At 35.9% G+C, this 23,473-nt stretch overlaps 2 protein-coding genes and 1 pseudogene across 2 annotated transcripts; all 3 read right to left on the bottom strand.

Moving 5' to 3' along the window:
* Positions 1-1,709: 1,709 nt before the first annotated feature.
* Positions 1,710-5,963, bottom strand: LOC114757100 (protein ALTERED XYLOGLUCAN 4-like; annotated as a pseudogene).
* A 2,457-nt stretch (positions 5,964-8,420) lies between these two features.
* LOC114757062 (uncharacterized) lies at positions 8,421-9,508 on the bottom strand. Its single transcript, XM_028946058.1, has 2 exons — positions 9,194-9,508; positions 8,421-9,104 (listed from the first exon to the last, which is right to left on the bottom strand). The coding sequence occupies exons 1-2, from the start codon at positions 9,506-9,508 to the stop codon at positions 8,421-8,423; spliced, it is 999 nt and encodes a 332-aa protein (XP_028801891.1).
* Positions 9,509-18,514: 9,006 nt separating this feature from the next.
* On the bottom strand, positions 18,515-19,978 carry LOC114757061 (protein ALTERED XYLOGLUCAN 4-like; the record flags this gene model as incomplete). The annotated part of the gene is made up of 1 exon (XM_028946057.1): positions 18,515-19,978. A coding segment is annotated over one exon (1,110 nt), but the record flags the coding sequence as incomplete, so codon positions are not given.
* Positions 19,979-23,473: the final 3,495 nt, after the last annotated feature.

The following is a 23,473-nucleotide window of genomic DNA, read 5'->3' as shown; positions in this document are numbered from 1 at the left end:
CCCGCTAGTACTATTTACTACTTACCTCATCAAATTTACTACTCGGCTAATAGAATTACTGCTTGCTAAATTACTACAACAGGATAACCTTTGCAAATTTTACCCACGCAAGGACAAACTTTTCACCCTAAACCATTCAATGAAAATGAAAGTAACTTTGTCATTGCCGCGCATGCAGACCAAATTAGTGGAATTCTACTTCCTTAAAATCCCACCCTCTCCACATAGAAAGCTATACTCTTTTTAGAAAAGTCAAATAACACCGACAAAACTATCCTTTCCATTTTGTTCTTTTCCTTCAAATCAAAATAAACCAATCCCCACAACAAAAGCAATCCCCTGTTCCAATTAAAGGCCACCCAAAATGGATTAAACACTATCAATCACAATCATTTCCAAATATGTACACAACCAAACACATCAGCAATAACATGGAAACAACTTTTTTCGTCCTAGAGCAACTTCTATGGGAACAACAAAGACGGAACCACAAAGAGCATCACTGCATAATTACATTTTAAGCTTCGGGGACCCATCGAATGAACAACAATATTCAAGTTCCCTACCTGTTTAATTTCGAAAGCGACGGCGACAATGTGATTTCGGCGACCGCTTTTTCGTTACTAGAGGACCTTCGATTTGGTTTCGCCGAGTGGGGGCACTTTCTGTTTCGGTGGGTTGCTCTCGTCGGGTCGGCGGGTTGCTTTCGTCGACTGGGTGAGGTAGTTCTAGTTCCTGTTTCACTTAGTGGGGGTTGCTTTCGCTGAGTGGAAGCAGTTCCTCTTTCGTCGAGTGGGGTGTTGTTTTCGCCGAGGAGTCGGTTTCCGCCTTTTCTCCATCTCCTCAAGTTTCAAACATCTTAAGGGCATTTCGGTCTTTTCGCCGAAAATATTAATTCCAGATTGGTTCCCAGTGACCTCCTTGTCATTTTGCTTATTCAGGTCCCTTATTTGTCCTTTTGGAATTGAAGTGGTATTTTATTGTCATTTTCCCAAAATTTTAACTCCAAAGCCTTAGCCACGCAAAACATTTTTTTGATTCAATATTGCCCAAGAACTTTAAAATTGTAATTTTACTTCCTCCCATTAAAAAACCAAAGTTAATAGTTAAAATAATGATATTGATCATTAATATTTTTAACAGTAGAAAATAAATTGCTACAATTTTAAACTTCGGAAACAATATTGAATTAAAAATATTCGAAAATGCCTAGAGCTCTTTAATGAAAATCTCTATGTGAAGTCTGAACCTTAACCCTTCTTATTTTTAAAATTATGTTTTCCTTTATTTGTTTATAATATTTATTTTTTGTTCTATTCATGGAATATAATTAACATGTATTATAAAATTTACACCAAACCAAATATAACATCTAATTCGAGGTAAATATTGATTCTACTATTTAAAAGTGCGATTAGCTCAACCCATTAGATGACACATAAGAGGCTTAGGGACTCAATCCTAAGTCATATGAAATTCCCAAAAAATACATATGTAATAATTACAAATATTAATAAAAATTTTTTAGGAAGAATTATAATGAAGTTCCAAAGAAAAAAATAATATTAAAAAGTTTTAATAACAACATAAACAGCTTAATGACAAGTTTCAAAATAAAAAACGGATAATTTTTTATACTTGTTCTACAATTATTTTTCTTTCTTGAAACCTCATTATAATTCTCTCAAAGTTTTAACTTCAATTACACATTTACGAAGACCAAAATATTTAATAAAAATAGTAAATCCCAGTGTTATTTAACACAGTCAAACAAGCATACAAGAATAAAGTTACAGCAAGATACAGATTAATAGAAGATAACTAGTACTCTGTAGAACACAAGACATCAAGAATTTGAATGTATAAATACTAGTGAGACTAGGTGTTAATCTGTCATTGGTTTGGCTTTGGTCAAGAGAAAAATGGCTCATTCTTACTCCACTTGTTGATCATCTGCAGAAAAATCTCATTCCAAGTGTCTATAGGACCAGGCAGGCACCAATGAACACAATCATTCTGAACTCTCTCTCTAACCCCATTAGCAAATGGAAAAGGATGCATGTAAGGACCTGGATGCCCATCTGGCCTCATCAAAGCCAGTTTGGTCACATCCAATGCCTCCAATCTCAAACCCCTTTCAAATTTCTCATTATAATTAGCCTTGGCAGCTTCCACTTCTTTAACCGCAACCTTCCTCATATCAGCATCCATCCCTTCAGGTTCCTTCTCTTCCTCTCCAAATGGCTCAGTCTTCGGACATGCCCCAGCCTTATCCCACTCACCTTCAAAATGTGCAGGAGGAAATGTTGTCACTGTCACTTTGATTCCATCTTTACTATCACTACTATTAACACTTCTTCTTTCAATTATGCTCTTCAGGCTAGTCCTTAAAGCCTTTCTCAACATATCATAGAATCCAATTTCTGTGTGATTCAAACCAGGACAGTAATGGCAGCCTAACACTGAGCCACCCTCATAGTAAACTGCAGGAAGCAGAAACCAGTGACCTATTGAAAGCACTATCAAATCCATTTGATTCAAATCCCTTGCCCATCTCTCATCGACAAGATCTAAGAAAAGTTCGTTATTCGGTCTTCCGCTTGATTTCTCAATCCCTTTTACCAGAAATGGAGACCAATACAGAGACACAGTAATGTTGTGAGAAGCAAAATACCATCTGCGAAAATTTGTTTTCTTCCCCATTTCTATAGACCAGCTTTGGGGTGGAAACTGTGGCTACCATACAGAGAAGTGACTCTAATTGGTTTCTAGCGACGGAATCACCTACAAAAGCTAAGTGCTTGTGCTTGACAAGTTGAAGAAAAGATTGGGGTTCAAACCTTGGGAGATTGCAGCGTGTGGGTTTCCATCTCCAATAGAGATAGCCTGTGTCAGGTCTTCCGTGGCTAATACAATTCTGGCCTTCCTTGATTGTTCCACAGGTCGTACCGTTGTATAAAGGGCCTCTTCTGTCACGGACCCATTTGCCATTGAAGTAATCACATGGAGTCCCATTGGGTCTTTCCTCTTCTGCAATTCAGCAACTGTTAAGCAAGAAGAACAAAGATAATGAAATGTCAATAACCAACAAAAATACACAATGAACCCTCATTAGGGTATCCAAATCCTTCCTTGAAGGATGACAAACAACCTTAAAATCCTTGGAACTCACGAGGATAAGACCTATGTCAGCCTCCCTAAGTGAGGAACCATCCCACACAACTAAACACATTACAATTGGACCCTTTTATAGACCCGAAACTAATTTGTGATCATAACTAAGCTAAGATCTTAACCAACCAATGATGCTTTAATATCTCCAACATGCCCCTCAAGCTAACACCATATAGACTAATCAAAGTGTCAACTTGCAATATAAATAATAGGATGAGCTGAAGTGAACTATGCCAATGACAATGACAAAAGATTTTTCTAATTGTACTCATCTTCATCAACTTGACTTCACTTTATGCGCTTTCCTTCCCCTTGTTTCTTTTCTCAGCTGGGTACGGAAATGCAAACCACGACAAGTGATGAGGAGCCGAGTGAAGATGAATATAATTCAAATTGAGGTACACATAGTGCCCGTTTGTCCTTTGCATGAAGTCTCATCAGGGTCTGCTTTTCTCCTCCCTTCCCCATTTTCTTCCCATACAATACAATCGTCGTATTTTGATCCAATTTAGTTTCTCCCTTTTCACAGAGATCTGAACAATCAAAGTGCTATAACAATGAAGGAAAAAAGTAATCCATCACAAAGGAGGAAGTTGCGACTTATCGTCAATGAGTTGTAACTTTGGATCTTTTCCTTGCCTCAGTTTAAAGCACCACACCCATGACGGTAACGGCGAATCCCATCATTCCCATAACTGTCACAGGATTTTGAACTTCAAAACCGAAATTATAGTGTGTTTAACCACCAGAAAATTTGTCAGAGTCACCAAATAAGCTACAGTGCATTACCAACTAACAAAAATAAGATAAACAGATCTCCTTTGGCTCTCTCAACCCTAATAGCCGACACATTTCCCTCACTGTACTGAGTACAGGAAGCAAGATCAATGCTGCCGTTGGAGTCCTATATAGATGCAAATTCATGGATTTCAAGAGCTTCTCTGACTCAGAGGTCAATAATACCCCCCGGCCCACAGATTTCCACACACCCCAGTAGGAGAACCAACACAAACCAAGAACCCAAACAAGTGAAACAACGGCTCCCTATTGCTAGACACAGCAATCCCAAAGAAAAAAAAAATGCAGATGCAATAAAGCCAAGCACAACTCGGCAGACTCTTTCTTGTAATTAACCAAGAAAGCAAAAACTCACAGTGTAGAACGCTGTGGTGCCACCAATTGCTTGGGTAAAAGAAACCAGAGGGTACCTCAGTGAAGTATTGCCACAAATGACAGAAAAGCCACAAAAAAAAAAAAAAGTATTGAGCAAAGATCCTGAAGAACTGTTTTCTAGAGTAAATCAAGAAACAATGATCGGCGACGTCATTAGGATTGGCGAGAGGTGAGATCCAATTCCGACTGCAGCAGCAATTCATTGGGGTACCCACAATTCTGAGAGGTAGGCGATCTCGACGGACGGACGGACGGACCAGATTTGAAGATGGCGCCAGTACGAAGAGCATTAAAGGCGAGGTTGCAGCAACGAGAGCGCGAAGGGCGATCTTGCAGCGGAGCTTCGACGGCGAGTACGACGATGTGAGGTGCTTGTGCAGACTTCATCGCTGCTCCCACCGAACGGCGGACACCCGCAACGGCGGCCATTACGGCCGCAAGCATCACCGGTCATTGGTCAACGCACACTCTTTTCCTCATCCTTCTCTTTTTCGTTTTTTTTTACTCCTTGTCCTAAATTGAAAATTGATAAGTTGGGATTATTTTATTAAATTATTATTTTTATATCGGCAACATTGCAACAACAATGGGAAGTAAACAACTCTGATCTACAGTTTAATTTAATTTATTCAAATATTAAAAGTAAAGATAGTGTGAGAAGAAAATGAAAAACAAAAACAAAAAAACAGAGAGAGACGCACATTCGAAGGATCAAAAACCTTAGAACACGAAGTTTGCAGTCAAATCAAGAAAGAGATTGAACTCTGGTGAAACAAGAACCTCCGTCATAAATTGGGCTTCAGTATCTTTTAACCTAGAAACAACTTGATTCTAATACCATGCAAAGCAAGAAGAACAAAGATAATGAACGTTAATTCATCATCAAAAATAAAATAAAATGAATCTGCTTTAGTTAAACTAAATTATAAATCCTTCAAAATTCTTCCCCAAAGGATGATGATCAACTCCAATTAAGTTTGTGGGGACTCATGAGGAGAGGATATATGTTAACCTTCATGTTTAGATGAAAGATTAAACCAACTCCAATTAAGACCCTTATTTGTGATCTTTAACTAAGCAAAAATCTTAACAAACTACCGACACTTTAATATCTCCAACAGTAACAAAAACTACATGTAAAGTCTGGTAAATTGGTAAAATCTCACAACCCCAAGTTACTGAATGCGATTTGAAACAAAACACATGAACAATCTGTCACGTACCTGCTGAAGAAGATACTGAAGAAGGAGGAGGAGGAGCAGAGGAGGAGGAGTACTGAGGTGTGATGGTGATGGTGGATTGAGGAAGACGAGAATCTGAAGGAGGAGGAAGACGAAGAGGGTAAAAGTATAAACTAAGGAGGGAAATGGGAAGAAAAGCATAGAGAGCGACAGGGAAGATTTTCTTTGGGAAGGAGAAGAAAGATTGGTCTTTGAACGGGTTTGTTGATTCCATTTTCACAAGCTTCTTCTATTATTTTCCTTTCTGCTTTGCTTTCTCTGTGTCTTCTTTCTGGTGTTCTCAGGCGACAAGACTGGCAAATAGTCTCTGTGATTTTTTCAGAAGAAGGTTATGAGCCTAAGAGGGTGAGATATGAGAGAGAGAGAGAGAGAGAGCAGAAAAAAAAAAAAAATTCTTCATAGTCTACCTAATCCAGTAATTTGCTAGCCAGGCAGTCTTCAGCGACGATTGACTAAGAGCAGTTCCAGAACAAAGAAGAAGAACAACAGCACGCCACAAGCTTATTACAAGAATTACCGAAATTAATATATCAACACACTACCGTGCTTAGTACAAGAGTACTTGGTAATCCTGTATCTAAGAGACTAAATATGGACATCTTTTCAACAACAGAATTCGAATATTAATTTATCACAAAATTTAAACATCAATTCACCATCTTATGTCTATTATGGGGTGTTTGGATAACCTCAAACCATGGTTTGGAGAATAGCTTCTGGAAATAGATTCTGGAGAGAATAGATTTTGAAAGAATAGCTTTTCTGAAAAAGTGATTCTGATAAAGTAAGAGTGTTTGGATAGTTATTGTCAGAAGTGCTTTTTTATATGTAAAAATTACTAAAAAGGACATAAGCTTAAATGATAATTACATATAAGATATATTGCATAATATATGTTAATTTGAAATAAATACAAAATATTAATCAAAAAATTAATACGTATATATATTAATAAAATAAATAAATATTTTTTTGCAAAATAATTTAAGAAAATAATTAAAAACGTATATATATATTAATAAATAATATATATTAATAAAATAATTAAAATTAAAACGTATATATATTAATAAAATAATTAAATATGTTTTTCGTAAAAAATTTATTTTGCCAACAAAAAAATATGATTATTTCTTAAAGATTTTAAAGATGAAGAAATCCCATAATTTTTTTTGACAGAATTAAAGAACCACACACAAAAATTTCATATCAATTGTCTTCATAATAGAGGTTGCAACGAAATATATTTGTCCAAGTACTTTTTTTTTCTAACAACACATTATATTATCTGAAAAGAAAAAAGGAAATAAAAAGGACATGACTATTCTCGTATATAGTGAACAATTTGATCTCTAATTGAGTCACGAAGTCGAGCCATGTGAGATGAAGATTCTATTGATGAAGGTATATGTGAAGATCCAACTCCATCATCATCATTATTTTCTTCTGCATAAGAACCTTCTTGTTCAAATTGAGTGAAACCAGGATCAGAAATGGATGTTGATCTAATGAAGTTATGTATGGCCATCGTTGCACAAACAATTTGAACCTGTGTTGGAAAGTCATAGCTTGGCATGTTTTCTAAAATTGCAAACTTACTCTTCCAAACTCCAAAAGTTCTTTCAATAGTGCTCCGTAGACTTGAGTGCAAATAATTGAACGCCTCATTGTCATTTTCAAATGCAGATGACCTTCGAAAATCAGGGAGATGGTAGCGTTCACGTCTGTAGGGCCAAGATATCCCATGGGTGTCGGATAGCCAGCATCGACCAAATAATATTTGCCTACATGAAATATATGATTGGTGTTAATAAACTTTGTTTTCTAATAGTTAAGCATAAATAAATTAAATTGTAGCAAATTAAAATATACCTTGAGGCGGATGGGGAAAGTTCATGGAAGGAGTTGTGAGGGCGTGGTCAAATATACGAGCATCATGTGCACTACCTTCCCATCCGGCCAATACAAAAGTGAAGCACATGTCCCAATCACAAACCGCCATTACATTTTGCGTCACTCTTCCTTTTCGGTTAATAAATTTTGTTTGCTCAGTTACATCAACAATGCATGAAATATGTGTTCCATCAATTGCTCCAATAGCATGTTTGAAAAAGGGCCAGTATCGACCACCGGGTCGTATTTTTGTATGCAAATGCTGAAATGTTGGATCTTTTGGTTTGATATTGGACATAGCAAGTCTACAGCATGCCAATAAGACATTATGAAAATGTCTACTAATTGTCTCCCCTGAATGTTGGAATCTCTCTTGCTGCATCCTACTACTAAGCGCATGGCCAACAGTATTTAAAAACATTGCAACCATTTCATGTATCCCAACATTTCTAGTTTCCCTTAGACCGTGTTGTTGCAATTCGGTGCAAAGATTGAAAAACACTTCCCTTTCCATCCTAAACATAGTATAACAACGGGTGGAATGGCCTTGTAAAACATCCCTTACCCATGCCTTGCCTGTATAAATACTTGTATGCTGGGGCTCTTTACACAAATGAAGAGAAGCGTATCCACCAACCGCTACTGCAACTTGATTAACCCGTTTGTTCCGTCGTTTACGATACTTTTCCGCAATTTTAATTTCATCAGCCATTTTTTGTCTTGTCCTGTGCACATAGACATAAAATTTAGAAACCTTGATATGAAACTACTAAACATTTAACAAGAAAATAAGTTCTTTAATTCCTACAGAATTTGAAAGTCACATAATACAATAGTGCTGGTTACATAATTCCTAAAAATATACACAAATTATCACAGTCATCTTCTAAGCAACATAAAAAGTAGTCAAATACTATGATAAGCAACACAAATGAAGTCTCAATCCTTGGTTGCATGCTTCAAGAAGAGCAGGAGTTTTTCCCTCCTGTTCTTCAGAGCCACATACATCTCCCTTGCAGCTGGCTTGTCCATGAGGAGTGTTGTGCACCGGGAAAACAGATCAGGATCATCAGTAACTTCATCAACTTCATTAAGGTGCTCCATGACTCCGGCAATTGACGTCTCATAAGCACGTGCTTCTTCTTCTGCCTTCCTAGCACGTGCTTCTGAAATCTCTTCATGTTCACGCTGAGAGTCATTTTCATTTGCTTGAGCTATCCTGCTTAGTGCATCTGCTATTTTCATAGTGGTAGTGGGTTTCTTCTTCATGGATTCACCTTTTCTTCTAACCCCTAATGAGCTACTAGGTCGACTGCCACCTGTGCTTCTACCCCCACGAATGGTTTCCTGTCTCATCCCAGTGTTGCCTCCACTTCCTCCACTATTGTCATTGAATGTGACCGAATTAAACTCCCCGCTTATGCCAGTTGGTGCTCCTAAAAGTTCATCACTATCTCCAGACCCTTCTTCCATATCATCTTCAGGAACTCCTTCGCTTGGAAGTGTCATGGAAGAAGGTGCCCATGACTGTGGTCCAGTTGCAGCTACAGACCCAAAGAGTTGAGTCAATTCAGCCTGAAACTGAAGCCCTCTTTCTCTAAATTTCTCGTAGCCAGGAACTTCCTGCGCATTCAACACCAAAAATGTAATACATTATACAAAAAATGTTAACATGTGAGAAAATATAAACTCAAATAAAGTTAAACCATTACCACTATTTTCTTCTCCCACCATTCATCAGGGGCACTAACAGTATTCCTTTCGGCATCCCATCCTAAACCGGTCTCACGGAGCAGCCTATCCCATAACTGCCACTCCTTTCGCAGGGTATCATATTTGTTTTTCAATTGGATTCTCGTATAGACTCTCCCAGTCTTTGCAGTGAAGCTGTCCACAAGACTTGTCCAAGCAGGTTTTGTCAAGCTAGTTCCTTTTCTTCCCCCTTTTCCAACTTCTTCAATGCACAGGTCAATAAAAACCTTTGTGGTTCTTATATCCCATGAAGCTTTGCCAGTTTGTTTACTCATTATACTATAGACCAATTACAACACTTTAGTCATCACAAGTTCAACCCAAAAAGCATGCCATTCAGTCCAAGAGATATGATATAACAAGTATAGTATTTAACAAGTTTGAGTATGAGGGGCATCATCAAGGCCCGTTTGACTTCAACCAAAGGATCTTACTCAACCAAAAGTGTGTATACTGTTATGTAAACCATAGAAGCAGGAAAATCCATAGAAGCAGGAATCCATATGCTACAATGAAAGCAAGACCGAAAATATGACTTCATTTAGCATGTTTGCTTTTTGAGACATTGTGGGTCATTTAACATCATCAAGAAATAAACACAGCTGAAAACCAAACACTGCCATAGGATAACTATCCTAGATTTTTCATTTCTTGTAGTACCAGCTTTTATTTCAGAATCAGTGAAAATAAAAAGTCCTGCTAAGTAACGAAATAGAGATCAAAATCTCAAATAATCAGGAAAATCCTAAACATATTTATAATACTAATAAGCCGCCCCCAACACCAACGCAAATGCATGAAGGAGACGGCTCGTTCATTTATCTGATCCATTCCTCGGTGGAGTCCGATTACCCATTACCGCCGGTGTCCGATTATCCATTCCTCGGTGGAGTCCAACTGTCTCCCCTGTTTTATTTTTTCCGGTGTCCAGCTCAAAGGCGTGAAGAAGATGCCTCCTCATGGAAAACACGAACAAGAAAAAGGGGACCGGACTCGCTTGGACACACTTTTATTTTATGAAGCCAAAATTGATACTTCATTGCATCAGATCACAAATGAAGGGGAGAAATTACCTGACTGGACGAAACGCACACTGCAACTATCAGAAATGGAAGAATGGATCAGCCAACCCAGCACGAGATCTTCTGTTGCCAAACCGCTAAACACCTCACCAAGGCCGAAATTCACGAGCTCACAACCATCTCACCTGTGGCCAGAAGTTCGGTCGAAATTTCAGACACATCGACGGCAAACGAATGGGATCCGATAGATATGCTTTTTTCTTGGGGTAAAATATATTTTTCTTACCGGTAAGGATGCCTCGCTCATGGAAAACACGCCGGCTGGACGAACTGAAAAACGCAGCTATCAGAATGGACGAATCGATCGGGGAACTCAGCACGGGATCTTGTGTTGCGAAGCCGATAAACACCTCACCAGGGCCGAAAATCACGAGCTCAACACGATCTCACCTGGGGCCAGAAGTTCGGTCGAAGACGACGGGTGGAATAGGAGAAGAGGCAGAGTATTTCGGTCGGTCGGTCGGCGACGGGTGGAATGGGAGAAGGGGCAGAGTATTTCGGTGAAATGGGAGAAGAGGCAGAGTGGTCAAGGTCGTCGTTGGAGCTTCTGACTGCTCCAATTATTAGCTCCAATTATTAGCTCCACCGATCAGTTCGCATGAGAAGCTACAATTTTTTGCTTCATCGAAAACCTTGGTTTTGCTGGCCAAAACCAAGGTTTTGGCAGAAACCAAGGTTTTAAAAAAATCAGGGGTGTTTGGCAATCTTATTTTCTAAACCAAGGTTTGGAGCCCAGAATCACTTTTGGCCCATTTGCCAAACACCCCCTATGTCTAATCTTGGTGTATGACCTCTGTTTTTAAATTTAAAAACTAGTTAACTAATTTATAAATATTAGAAAAATTAATTAAGTTAGTTGCAGATAAAAAATGTGTGTTGATTTTCTTAAGATGTTTTTAGTATTTGTATTGAAAACTACCTTCTGATCAACATCTTTTATTATGCAGGGGAATTGCAATTAAATTTTAAATAAGGTATTTAATTATCCTAAAATCTGTTAACAACCAAAAAAACATGCAATGGCAAGTTTTATTATAAGAAATAACAACTAGTTCATGCAGTTCACTTGTTATTGGGCTTTTAAGGTAATTAAATTTAAGAGAGAATTGTAATTAGGTCTCACTTAAGGGAATTAAATACAAAAAGGTCTCTTGAAATCATGAAATTATTTTAAAGTTCCAAAAAAAATTTTGCAATAAATTTTATTTGTTTAATTACCAAATTACCCTTCTTTTTTTTTTTTAAGTTTGCATTGACAACTGAAAGAATAGTAGTTGAGAACTCAAGGTGTAAGGATTGACAACTATCACGGCTGGTTTGACAACACATTTTCTCAGCATATCACACCATAAGTTGTCAAACCAGTCGCGATAGTTGTCAATCCTTACATCCTGAGTTGTCAACCACTACTTTTTCAGTTGTCAATGCAAACTTTAAAAAAAGAAAGGTAATTTGGTAATTAAACAAATAAAATTTATTGCAAAAATTTCTTTAAAATAATTTCATAATTTCAAGGGACCTTTTGTATTTAATTCCATTAGGTGGGACCTAATTGCAATTTTTTCTAAATTAATAACAAATTATATTATGATTTTATGTTTTATATTTAGAATAAAAAAAACTCATTTACTAATTGGTGTGAAATGAAGAAGAAAAAGAAGGTATGAGATCGAAGAGAAGGGAGAATAAAGAAGAGAGAAACTTGACTGTAAATTCAATATCCAAGTCTGATATGAGTAGAATGAAAACCTGGGTCTACTTATAATAAAATAATAATAATAATAATAATAATGAAAATAATAATAACGACTAACCCTCATAATAAAATTAAAATACTAATAAAATCAAATAAATTCTAAAATAATGATAAATCCAAATATCTTAAAATTATAATTAACCCATAATTATTTCTTATCCCATGTTTCATCACTAATCTTTATATTTAGGATTAAAGGTAATATTTTTTTTATAAATGCAAATATTTTCTTATTAAAAACAGTCGTATTTGAAATATCAATAAGAATTTAAATATTAATTTATCATTTTTTTTCATTAGATCCAAGCTTCCCGTAAGTGGACGGAAGGTAAATGTGGATTGAACCTTCACCACTTTACGGGGCATCACGCGCGGATTGAAGATAATATTGAATAAAGAAAAGAATGATATTTTATCGTACGGAGGGACTTCAAGCCGATTATTAGGTATTTGGGTTCATGGGAGCGCTGAGCCAGATATGGGTCCGCGGATTCTTTGTCCGGTTGTGCATGGACATGAGTTTCGCACTAAATATGTATGGTTTTGTTCTAATAATATGACAATGGATCGAAAACGTACTGAGTCGGATCTCGGGTCGAGTTATCGGATCTTCTTAGCTCACACTTAAACTAGACTATAAAGTCTAAGCTTTTAAGTACACAGCAGAGCACCTCTTTACAAGAAAGAAAATAAGAGAGAGAGATATAATAGGAAAGCTCTACTACTGGAGTGATCTGAACTGATGGGGGAAGCCTCTATTTATAGCTTTTGTCAGGGATAATTTGGGTAGCCAAAATATCCACTGAGCCCATCAGATAAAAATCTGAGATAGGATATATAAATATATCCTTATCTCATAATATCATGATATTTGAATTCAAATCCAGAATCAATCACAATTAATTCTAAATATATATACTTAATATATATTTAATCTACACAATATAAATTAATTAATTTAATATTAAATTAATTAGATTTATATCCTAACCGATTGGATATGATTCAGGATGTTTGACCAAGTCAAACATATCACAATATCGCCTGGATATTTGACTGGTATATTTTCTTTATACCCAGTCAAACAATCCGGCCCATCAAGGGCAGATCCAAGCCCAAAATCCAACAGGTTTAAATTTATTATTTCTATATTTTAATATTTTTAAGATATAAAAACCAAAACAAAAATAATCTTCTAACCTTTTAAATTAAATTTAAATAGCTTTAATATTACTAATCGTTGTCCAAACTGTCAGTATCATTAGGTTATACTTGAGTTGAGCACTCTTGAACTTAATTGGTAGTAGTTCTTCCAAGGTGGTTTTTTCCGTTGACAAAGGTTTGAATTTTTAAATTTGGTTAAGGTGAATCATAGTATTAAAATTCAATTTGATCAAACCAGTAAAACCAATGAATGAGATCCTTAGCTAGCATTAGAGGTGGTAATGCGGGTTGGTCATGCGAATACGGACCAGTCCGCTAAGGTGCCGGCCGCGGGCTGGCCAAGGCAGGTTGGCGGGCTGGCGGCTACATATTCTTTTTTTTAAAAATAAAAACTATTATTATTAATATAGGTTGAGCTTAATTTGAAATGTTAAAATTAGACTTCGAATCTTGAATTTGAGTAGTGAGTTATGATAAAATAAACTGAAGATTAATTTATAATTTAAGAATATATTTTTAAAAACTAATATATTTTTTATAAATAATTAATTTAACTAGTTTTTTTTATTCAAAGTAATTTAGTTTTCTTATCCAAATTAATTAAGTAGATATTTTATGTATAAATGTATAAGTATCACATGTTTATTTAATTTTATAAAGGCTTTTATAGAGACACAACAAATAAATGAAAAATAAAATATGGACGATGATCTTCGTATAACTATACACAGAATCACAAAATATAAAGTGTTTAATTACTTATGCAATGATATGAAAGAGGCAATGTTTAATTGTTCATGTGGAATTTGAGGGTCAAAATATTTTAACTATATTAGAAATTATATAAAAAAAAAATTTTTAAAAAAAAGCAGGCCAGCCCGCCAACCTACCAACTAGCCTGCGGCGAAGCGGGCTCAAAACGGTACTGGCTGAAATAGCCCACACCTTAGCGAGCTGGCATATTGCCGACCCGAGCCCGCTTTTTTTGGCAAGCTGGGCCCACGTATTACTAGCTCTAGCTAGCATGATCTATTTATTTACGAATAGACTATGCTAAATGCTAAATTTTTTACCAAGCCAAAAAAGAACAGAATTAGATGCAACCTCCAAACTTGGCTAAAGCACCTAGCAAATACATGAAAACAATTTTCATAAAATATATTCACCGTGTGTGTGTGTGTGTTTTTTTAGGTGAAATATTTTGGTATTTTCATCTTTATTTTTAATGTTTGGACAAGGTGCTTGAATCATGAGGGTATTTTAGTATTTTCATGGGGCAGAGGCGGTCCCATTATTTACGATAGGGGTGTGCATGAGGCCCGCATGCCCAATAAGCCCGCCCGAGCCCGCAAGAAAAATGCCCAGCCCAATCCAGTAAAAAGCTGCCCAAGCAAAAAATGGGCATCTTCGGGCCGGGCTGATTCACGGGCAGGGCAGGGCCGCGGGCAGGGTATGCTGCCCTGCCCATTTGGGCCCTGCCCGAAAAAATATATAATTATATATATAAGATAATATTATTTCAAGCAATTATCTCTTTTATTTTAGCTAAAAAAAATAGGTAAAATTAGAAAAAATGAAAGGAACATAAAAATTATAATTATATAAAAGAGCTAAATATCAAAATATAAGATTCAATATGCTAAATTACTCCAAGTCAAATGTTCTTCTTTTTCTCTTACATCCAATTTTTTAAAACAAAATAAAATAAAATAAAACCACCTTTCAAATTTTGTGCTTTCACATGATTATAAGAATCCACCAATTATATGGATAAACTAAGAAATTGAAATACTGATTTAGCTTAATTATTAAATATTCTAATTATTAAATATTTTTTTTACCTCCCATAAGAAATCAAAAGCTAAAGAATAAGACTACATAGGCCTTATATATATATATGAGTGATAGACTCATTCGTGATAATTTTTTTCCTCTCATTTGTCTCAAAACATGATAATTGATTTTTTTTTTTACATATGACATAGGGCATTGTGTCATTACGCTGGGCAGAAAAGCCCGCCCTGCCCAGCCCGCCCTTGCCCTGCCCAAAATGGTTAGGGCTTCTACTGGGCAGGGCCGGGCAACGGGCTGCAAAACGCAGCCCGCTCATCTTTCGGGCTGGGCATCGGGCAAGGGGCCAGCCCTGCCCATGTGCAACCCTAATTTACGATTTGCTCGAGTCTTTCTTAGTAGATCTAACTAACCATTAGTAAATCTGGAATAATATAAACGTGCTGAGACTTTGCATGATCAATCAAATTTATTAATAATGTTTTTACCACAAATTTATTAATAATTGAGGTCGGTTAACAACTTCAGCTCAAAAAAAAAAAAAAAAGAAGAAGTGGGCTAACAACTCACATAGACGGGCCCCACTTGACAATGCTTACCGATCTTTGCTCATTCATTAATTGGAAGCTAATTTCTTTGACTTTTTCCTGGAAATCATGTGTTCACGAAAAATAGGGCGTGCTTTACTCTGCTATGAGGCCCTATTAGTTTATCTTAACGGTGAGAATTTTCGTCCCTTCGATGTTTCTTTTATTAGATTTAACGTTATTCACATGATATATTTTAATTAGACCTAGAGAAATAATTTAGTATCGTAAAGATTTATGCTTTATTTTGATAATAATTTAAATTTAAATCAGCATGATCATATTCACGAAAAAAATATTTTTGAACCTTGGATCACACTTTATTTTTTGCAATTAATTTATTGTGATAAAATATAATAAATCATTACATTAATTAGATTATGATAAAGTGATGGGAAAATTCCAAAAAAAACTATAAAATTATTATTTTTCAATTCAAGCACCTAACACTTTAAAATGACAAAAAAATCCAAATTAGAATTTTGAAATTTAAGAGAAATGATAAAAATGTCCCTTTATTAATTCCTTTAAAAAAAATATGTTGTTAATCCTAAATCAAGACTTATAATTTCACAGTCAGGATTTATAATTTTCAGATGAATTGTTGTCTTTTTTTAATTGATTCACATATTATTTGACATGTTATTCACCAGGAAAAAACATATTAATTTCAAATCAAGACTTGTAATTTCATAATTGGGACTATTACTTCTCAATAAATTGTTATTTTTTAATTGATTTATATGTTATTTCATATGATATGTATCAAGAAAAAAACGTGTTGTTAATATCAAATTCAGACTTGTTATTTTTAGATGAATTGTTATTCATAAAAGGACATTTTTGTTATTTTTCTTGAATTTCAAAATTTCGATTTGTGTTTACTTCATTCTCTGTTATTTTGAAGTGTTAGGTGTTAGAAATGAAAAGTAATAATTTCAAAATTCTTTTCCTCAAATTTTTTCTAAAGTGACCACTGATTTTATTTATTTATTGAGTTTTTGTTGTGATAACTAACTAGCCCATCGTATATTTTGCCTAGAGTTGAATTTCACAACCTCATGCTTGAAAAAAGTTTAAGTGGAAGTGAATTATAACGCTCCAACTTATTTATTTATTGAGTTGAATTATGTATATACATATTTTTATTCTAATTAAAAATATCAGGAGTTTTGTGTTGAGCCAATATGATTAAAATGTTGGAAAAATGACAAAAAATATCTGTTAAATTTTTAAAAGATAAATAGATTGTGCTAACTATTTTTGTAATAGTTTTAATATGTCAAAATCTCTCAAAATCACTTATTTATCATTTTAAAATTCAACATGTATTTTTTAACCATTTTTTTCCCAACAAGTTATCTCCTTATCTTACTTCTCTTGGTCCTATATATAAGAATTTTTTTTTTTTGGGCTAAAGGTCTTATATATAAGATATAAATAATCAAATTATGTGTTGGATAGTTAAAAATAATAAATATGTAAATAAGCACATTTTATTTTTGAAAAATATCTTTATTTATAAGGAGAAAGTGAATAAGAAATAGAGAATGAGGGGTATAAGAAACAACCAATGGAATAAGATAACATGCAATTGACAAGGCCAGAAATAAAATAAAAAATGATCAAAATTGCAGACCTTTAAGAGCATTTTATATTTTAGGAAAAACCATTTTGGAAGTACTTTTTTTTCCATTTTCAATTTGATACTTATGTGTTTTTTTCTTAATTAAATCTTAATTTTGCTTTATTAAGATTGTTAATCTTGCGCTAAAACTGAAAATGCCAATAGAACAAAGTTACAAGTTAATATTACTAAAAAAAGCAAAGTTAAATGATTTAATTAAAAGGAAAACACACACATATACCTAATTAAAAATTGAAAGGAAGTATAGGTGCTCAGATCCTTAATATAAAAACGAAATAACTAATTTAAAAATATTAAAAAAATTAGTTAAGTAAGTTATTTGTAATAAATCTATATTATCTTTTCTAAAATGTTCTTATTAATCATGTGCAATCAAACTAACTCTTGATGAAAATTTTTTAATAAACATAATCATCATGGAGATTGTTATTGGTGGATAGAATCATAGAGATTATTTGAAGATAAAATGAAAAAATATTAAAACAAAACAAATTGAGATCTTATATTTAAAATCAAATTTAATTTCCAACAATTTCTGATATTAATGACTAGGGGTAATATATAAAACCATTTCTTTCGCAAATTATATTTTGTATAGAGGACTCGAGTACTCCTATTTCATTACCTCTTCTCCAAATATCCCGCTACCTTGTTAGTTTTATTTTATAATAAGATATGTTAAATCTTATTTTTGAAATTATGTTTTCATTTATTTTTCATAATATTTATTTTTTATTCTATTTATTGAATACAATAAGTGTGTACTGTAAAATTTATACCATACCACAATTTCATCTGGCACCGTACCAAACCACAATATTCTTATATTCCATGCAATATCTAAACATAACATCAAATTCAAGGTAAATATTGTTTCTAATATTTAAACGTGTAACAACATGTCCAAAACAACCTATGTACTCCTCCGGTCCTTAATATAAGACCCATTTAACTAATTTGATTAGATTAAAGAAATTAAGTAAGTTAGTTAATTATAAGAAAAATGACACATTTTTCTTAAAATACCATAATCATCTTTTTTAATGTCCACTCTTCCTCTTCTACTTGATTAGGGTTGAAGGAGTATCCATGGGGGTAATTTAGAGAAAATTGATAAATGTAATAAATGGGTCTTATATTTAGGACAAAAACCAACTCAAGAATTGGGTCCTATATTAAGGACCGGAGGAGTAATTAGTTCGACCCATTAGATAACACATAAGAGGCTTAGGGACTCAATCCCAAGCCATATGAAGCCTCAAATAACACATATCTAATAATTACAAATATTAACTGAACAGTTTGAACTTCAATTACACATTTACTAACACCAAAATATTTTATAAAAATAAATCCTAGAACAATCATACAAGAATGAGGTTATAGCAAAGATACAGACTAAGTGAAGATAACCAGTATTCTGTAGAACCCGAAACACATCAAGAATTTGAACGCATAAATAATAGTGAAACTAGGTGGTAATCTGTCGTTGTCATGAGACAAATGGCTCACTCATTATTCTGTAGAACTCGAAACACATCAAGAATTTGAATGCATAAATAATAGTGAAACTAGGTGCCAATCTCTCATTGTCATGAGACAAATGGCTAATTCTCATTCCACTTGTTGATGATCTGCAGAAAAATCTCATTCCAAGTGTCTATAGGACCAGGCAAGCACCAATGAACACAATCATTCTGAACTCTGTCTTTAGCCCCATTAGCAAATGGAAAAGGATACATGTAAGGACCTGGATGCCCATCTGGCCTCATCAAAGCCAGTTTGGTCACATCCAATGCCTCCAATCTCAAACCCCTTTCAAATTTCTCATTATAATTAGCCTTGGCAGCTTCCACTTCTTTAACCGCAACCTTCCTCATATCAGCATCCATCCCTTCAAGCTCCTTCTCTTCCTCTTTGAATGGCTCAGTCTTTGGACATGCGCCAGCCTTATCCCAGTCACCTTCAAAATGTGCAGGAGGAAATGTTGTCACTACCACTTTGATTCCATCTCTATCATCACCACTATTAACAGTTCTTCTTTCAATTATGTTCTTAAGGGCAGTCCTTAAAGCCTTTCTCAACATATCATAGAATTCAATTTCAGTGTGATTCAAACCAGGACAGTAATGACAGCCTGACACTGAGCCACCCTCATAGTAAACTGCAGGAAGCAAAAACCAGTGACCTATTGAAAGCACTATCAAGTCCATTTGATTAAGATCCCTTGCCCATCTCTCATCAACAAGATCTAAGAAAAGTTCGTTATTCGGTCTTCCGCTTGATTTCTCAATCCCTTTTACCAGAAATGGAGACCAATACACTGACACAGTAATGTTGTGAGAAGCAAAATGCCATCTGCGAAATTTGTTTTCTTCCCCATTGCTATAGACCAGATTGGGGGTGGAAACTGTGGCTACCATACAGAGAAGTGACTCTAATTGGTTTCTAGCCAGGGAATCACCCACAAAAGCTAAGTGCTTGTGCTCGAGAAGTTGAAGAAAAGATTGGGGTTCGAACCTGGGGAGATTGCAGTGTGTGGGTTTCCATCTCCAATAGAGATAGCCTATGTCAGGTCTTCCATGGCTGATACAGTTCTGGCCTTCCTTGATTATTCCGCAGGTCGTACCGTTGTATAAAGGGCCTCTTCCATCACGGACCCATTTCCCATTGAAGTAGTCACATGGAGTCTCATTGGGTCTTTCCTCTTCTGCAATTCAGTAACTGTTAAGCAAGAAGAACAAAGATAATGAAATGTCACTAATCAACAAAAATACAAAATGAACCCTCTTTAGGGTATCCAAATCCTTCCTTGAAGGATGACAAACAACCCTAAAACCCTTGGTAACTCATGAGGAGAGGACCTATGTTAAAGTCCCTAGCTGAGGATTAAACCATCCCACACAACTAAACACATTCTGATCGGACCCTTCAATAAACCCTAAACCAACTACTAGGCTAAGATCTTAACTAACCAATAAACTCTAGTAGTCAGTTTGACAACAAATAGACTAATCATGGTGTAAACTTGCAATATTAATAACAGGGTGGAGTGAAGTGAATTAAACCAATCACAATGACAAGATTTTTTTTTTTTTCACTTGAACTCATCTTCATCAACTTGACTTCAGTTTGCGTGCTCATCCAAGCTGATTATTTCTTCCCTTCCCCCCTTTTCTTCCTATAAAATACAACTGTCGTATTTTGGTTCAATTCAGTTTCTCCCTTTTCAGAGATCTGACCAAATCAAAGTTAAGTCCCATAAAATAAAAGAAAAAACTAATCCAACACAAGGGAGGAAGTTGAGACTTATAGTCAATGAGTTGTAACTTTGGATATTTTCTTTGCCTCACTGTAAAGCATCACGGCCATGATGGTATTCCCATAACTGTCACGGGCTTTTGAATATCAAAACCGAAACTACAGCAGCCACAGATGCCTTGGCATTTCCCAAATAAGCTATAGAGTACACGAAGCAAGATCAATGCTGCCAATGGAGCCATAAATAGAAGCAAATTCATGGAATGAAGATTCTCTGATTCAGGGGTCAACAACATCCCCAGAACCACATATTTCAAGGCACGCCCCGCAGTAGAACCAACACAAACCAAGAATCCAAACAAATGAAACAAGGGCTCGCTATTGCTAGACACAACAATCCCCCGCCCAAAAATAAAAAAGGCAATAAAGCCAAGTACGCCTCGGCAGACTTTCTTGCAATTAACCAAGAAAGTGAAAAATCGCAGTGAAGGACGACGTAGTGGCACCGATTGATTGGGTAAAAGAAACCGGAGGGTACCTCAATGCAGGATTGCCATAAATGACAGAAAAAGTATAGATAAAAAAAAAAAAAAAAGGCATTGAGCAAAGATCTTGAAGACCTGTTATCTAGAGTGAATCAAGAATAGGGGTGGTGGAAACAGGCCAGGCCAGGCCAGGCTTCACCCTTAACAGGCTAGGCCTGTGTTGAAGCCTACCAGCCTGAGCCTGGCCTGTGGCCTGTGATAGGCCTTGTGTTTAGCCTAAGCCTGATCTGTATAAAAGCCTAGCCTGGCCTGGAGCCTGTTAAAAAGCCTGAAAGTTTTGAAAATTTCAAACATACATAAATTAATTCAAAATTATAATAACTCAATCTAAATATCTAATATTCAAATTATAATAATAGGCTGACTTTAAAACTAGTTTTTTGAGGAGAAGATGCAGTCAAATAAGCCATAGATTCTAGACGAAACAACCTATAATGGTCAGCTAAAAAAATCAATCAATAATAACATAATCCATTGATGCGTTCTAATCAGTTTTTGAAAAAAATTTACGAAACTAGCAAATGAATTAAGGCAAATCATCTTAGACTTAACAACGTCATTCATAGACCTGAGACTAAAAGATATGCAAATCATCATATATGGGCATCATTCAACAGATTGCACTTCAATAACACTCCTAGACAACCTATCCAGTTCAAACCAAAATAATAAATGGCATCCTCGAATAGATAAATTACATCCGTCAGCACTTGAACTCTTGAAGAACCATAGCAATTTAAGTTTCAACACTTGAAGAACTAAAGCAATTTAAGTTTCGATCGTCAAAAAGCAATTTATGTTTCAAATAGTAACATCTACTATCAGAACAAGAACCATCCTTCCAGGCAAACACAGAATGACAGAGCAGAGAATATTTCAATTAAAATATCCCTAAAAGAAACACAGCAGTGGATAACTAAAAAACCAGCAAAGCACCGAGCATTGAGTACCAGCACCAGCAGATTGGAAGTCGAATAGCGAACGATGAACGGAGGTCGAAGGTTGTTAGATTCAAACTAGGGTTCTTCGAATAGCTTGGCTTACCTGGCTAGATGAGTTATGAGGATTGACGAGGAAGAGTTGTTGACGTCGGTGATGGTTCAAGCTCCGACCTCCGAGTTGTGGCTTGTGACTGTGAGGACTGAGGAGGAGGATGACTCGACACCTTCGATGTTGTGGCTTGGGCTTGGGAGTCGACGCGGCCGAGGATATGGAGACCGAAAAGCAGAAGCCATGAAGATTGAAGAGAGGTAGGCGACTACGTGACTGAGCGTCCTTCACGCCGATGCTAAGCAACTGAGCGACGCCGGTGAGCACGAGCACAAACCGTGGAGTCGAGCGCCTGTCTGTTTGACTCTGAGACTGAGGTAGGAGAAGGAGACCAGAGATGGAGAGTCGATCTGAAAGGTGAGACCATGACTCTGGGACTGTGAGGGTGAGAGTGAGAGCGAGAGCGACGGTCCAAAATTGAAATGAAGATTGAGGGGAAAACAAAAAACCTAAGGGAATTACGGAGTAAATAATTTTTTTTGCCAATTTACTTAACAGGGTTTAAAATTATATATCATGTAAATGAAGTATCAACAAAACGTAATGGTACAGTGGTGAAGTAACTTCTTACTCACTCACAGGTCCTGGGTTCGAGACTTACATTTTCCATAACCCAAATAATATCTGAAAAAACATAACAGGCCCAGGCCGCCTGACAAGCTTTACAGGCTTCTCATGGAGCCTGAGCCTGGCCTGTTAAATGAAATAGGCTTCTAAAAAAGCCTGAGCCTGAGCCCAAAACAGGCCAGGCTGCAGGCCCCTGACAGGCCGTCTGGCCTATTCCCACCCCTAATCAAGAAACACTGTAGCGAAGCTTGCACCGATGAGAGCGCGAAGGGCGACCTTGTAGCGAAGCTTCAACGACGTGTACGACGGTATGAGGTGCTTGTGCAGACATCGTCGCTGCTCCCAACATGGACGGCGGACAGCCGCGACGGCGGCCAGAGGTGAGGACGGAGATTACGGCGCAAGCATCACTAGTCAGTACGCAATCCTTTCCTCGTCCTTTCTCTTTTTTCTACTCCTTATACTAAATTGAAAATTGATAAGTTGAGATTATATTGCAAAATTATTATTTTTATACAAGTCAACAACAACAGTAAACAACTCGGAGAGTCAGAGCTACAGTTTAAATTTATTTAAATATTAAATCTCAATAATTTAATTTTATCCAAATCCTCCAAAGTTCTTCCTTAATTTCTTCCATAAAGGACGACAAGCATTCCCTGGTCAAAAAAAAAGGACGACATGCATCTCCAAATTTGTGGGGACTCATGAGGAGAGAGTATGTGTTAAACCTTCCTTTTTTAGAAGAAGATTAAACCATCTCGCACAACTAAACTAACACCCAAATTT

Source organism: Neltuma alba, unplaced genomic scaffold, assembly GCF_004799145.2.
Source record: "Neltuma alba isolate B1F8T4 unplaced genomic scaffold, ASM479914v2 tig00010560_pilon, whole genome shotgun sequence".
NCBI classification, from domain to species: domain Eukaryota; kingdom Viridiplantae; phylum Streptophyta; class Magnoliopsida; order Fabales; family Fabaceae; genus Neltuma; species Neltuma alba.
This window is presented reverse-complemented; position numbering and strand designations above follow the sequence as displayed.

Bases quoted from the DNA above. Each gene is read 5' to 3' on its own strand.
- LOC114757062 (XM_028946058.1), bottom strand. From the start codon at position 9,508: ATGAGTAAACAAACTGGCAAAGCTTCATGGGATATAAGAACCACAAAG. The intron at 9,105-9,193 runs GTAATGGTTTAA...TTGAATGCGCAG, and splicing joins GGTGGGAGAAGAAAATAGTG to GAAGTTCCTGGCTACGAGAA.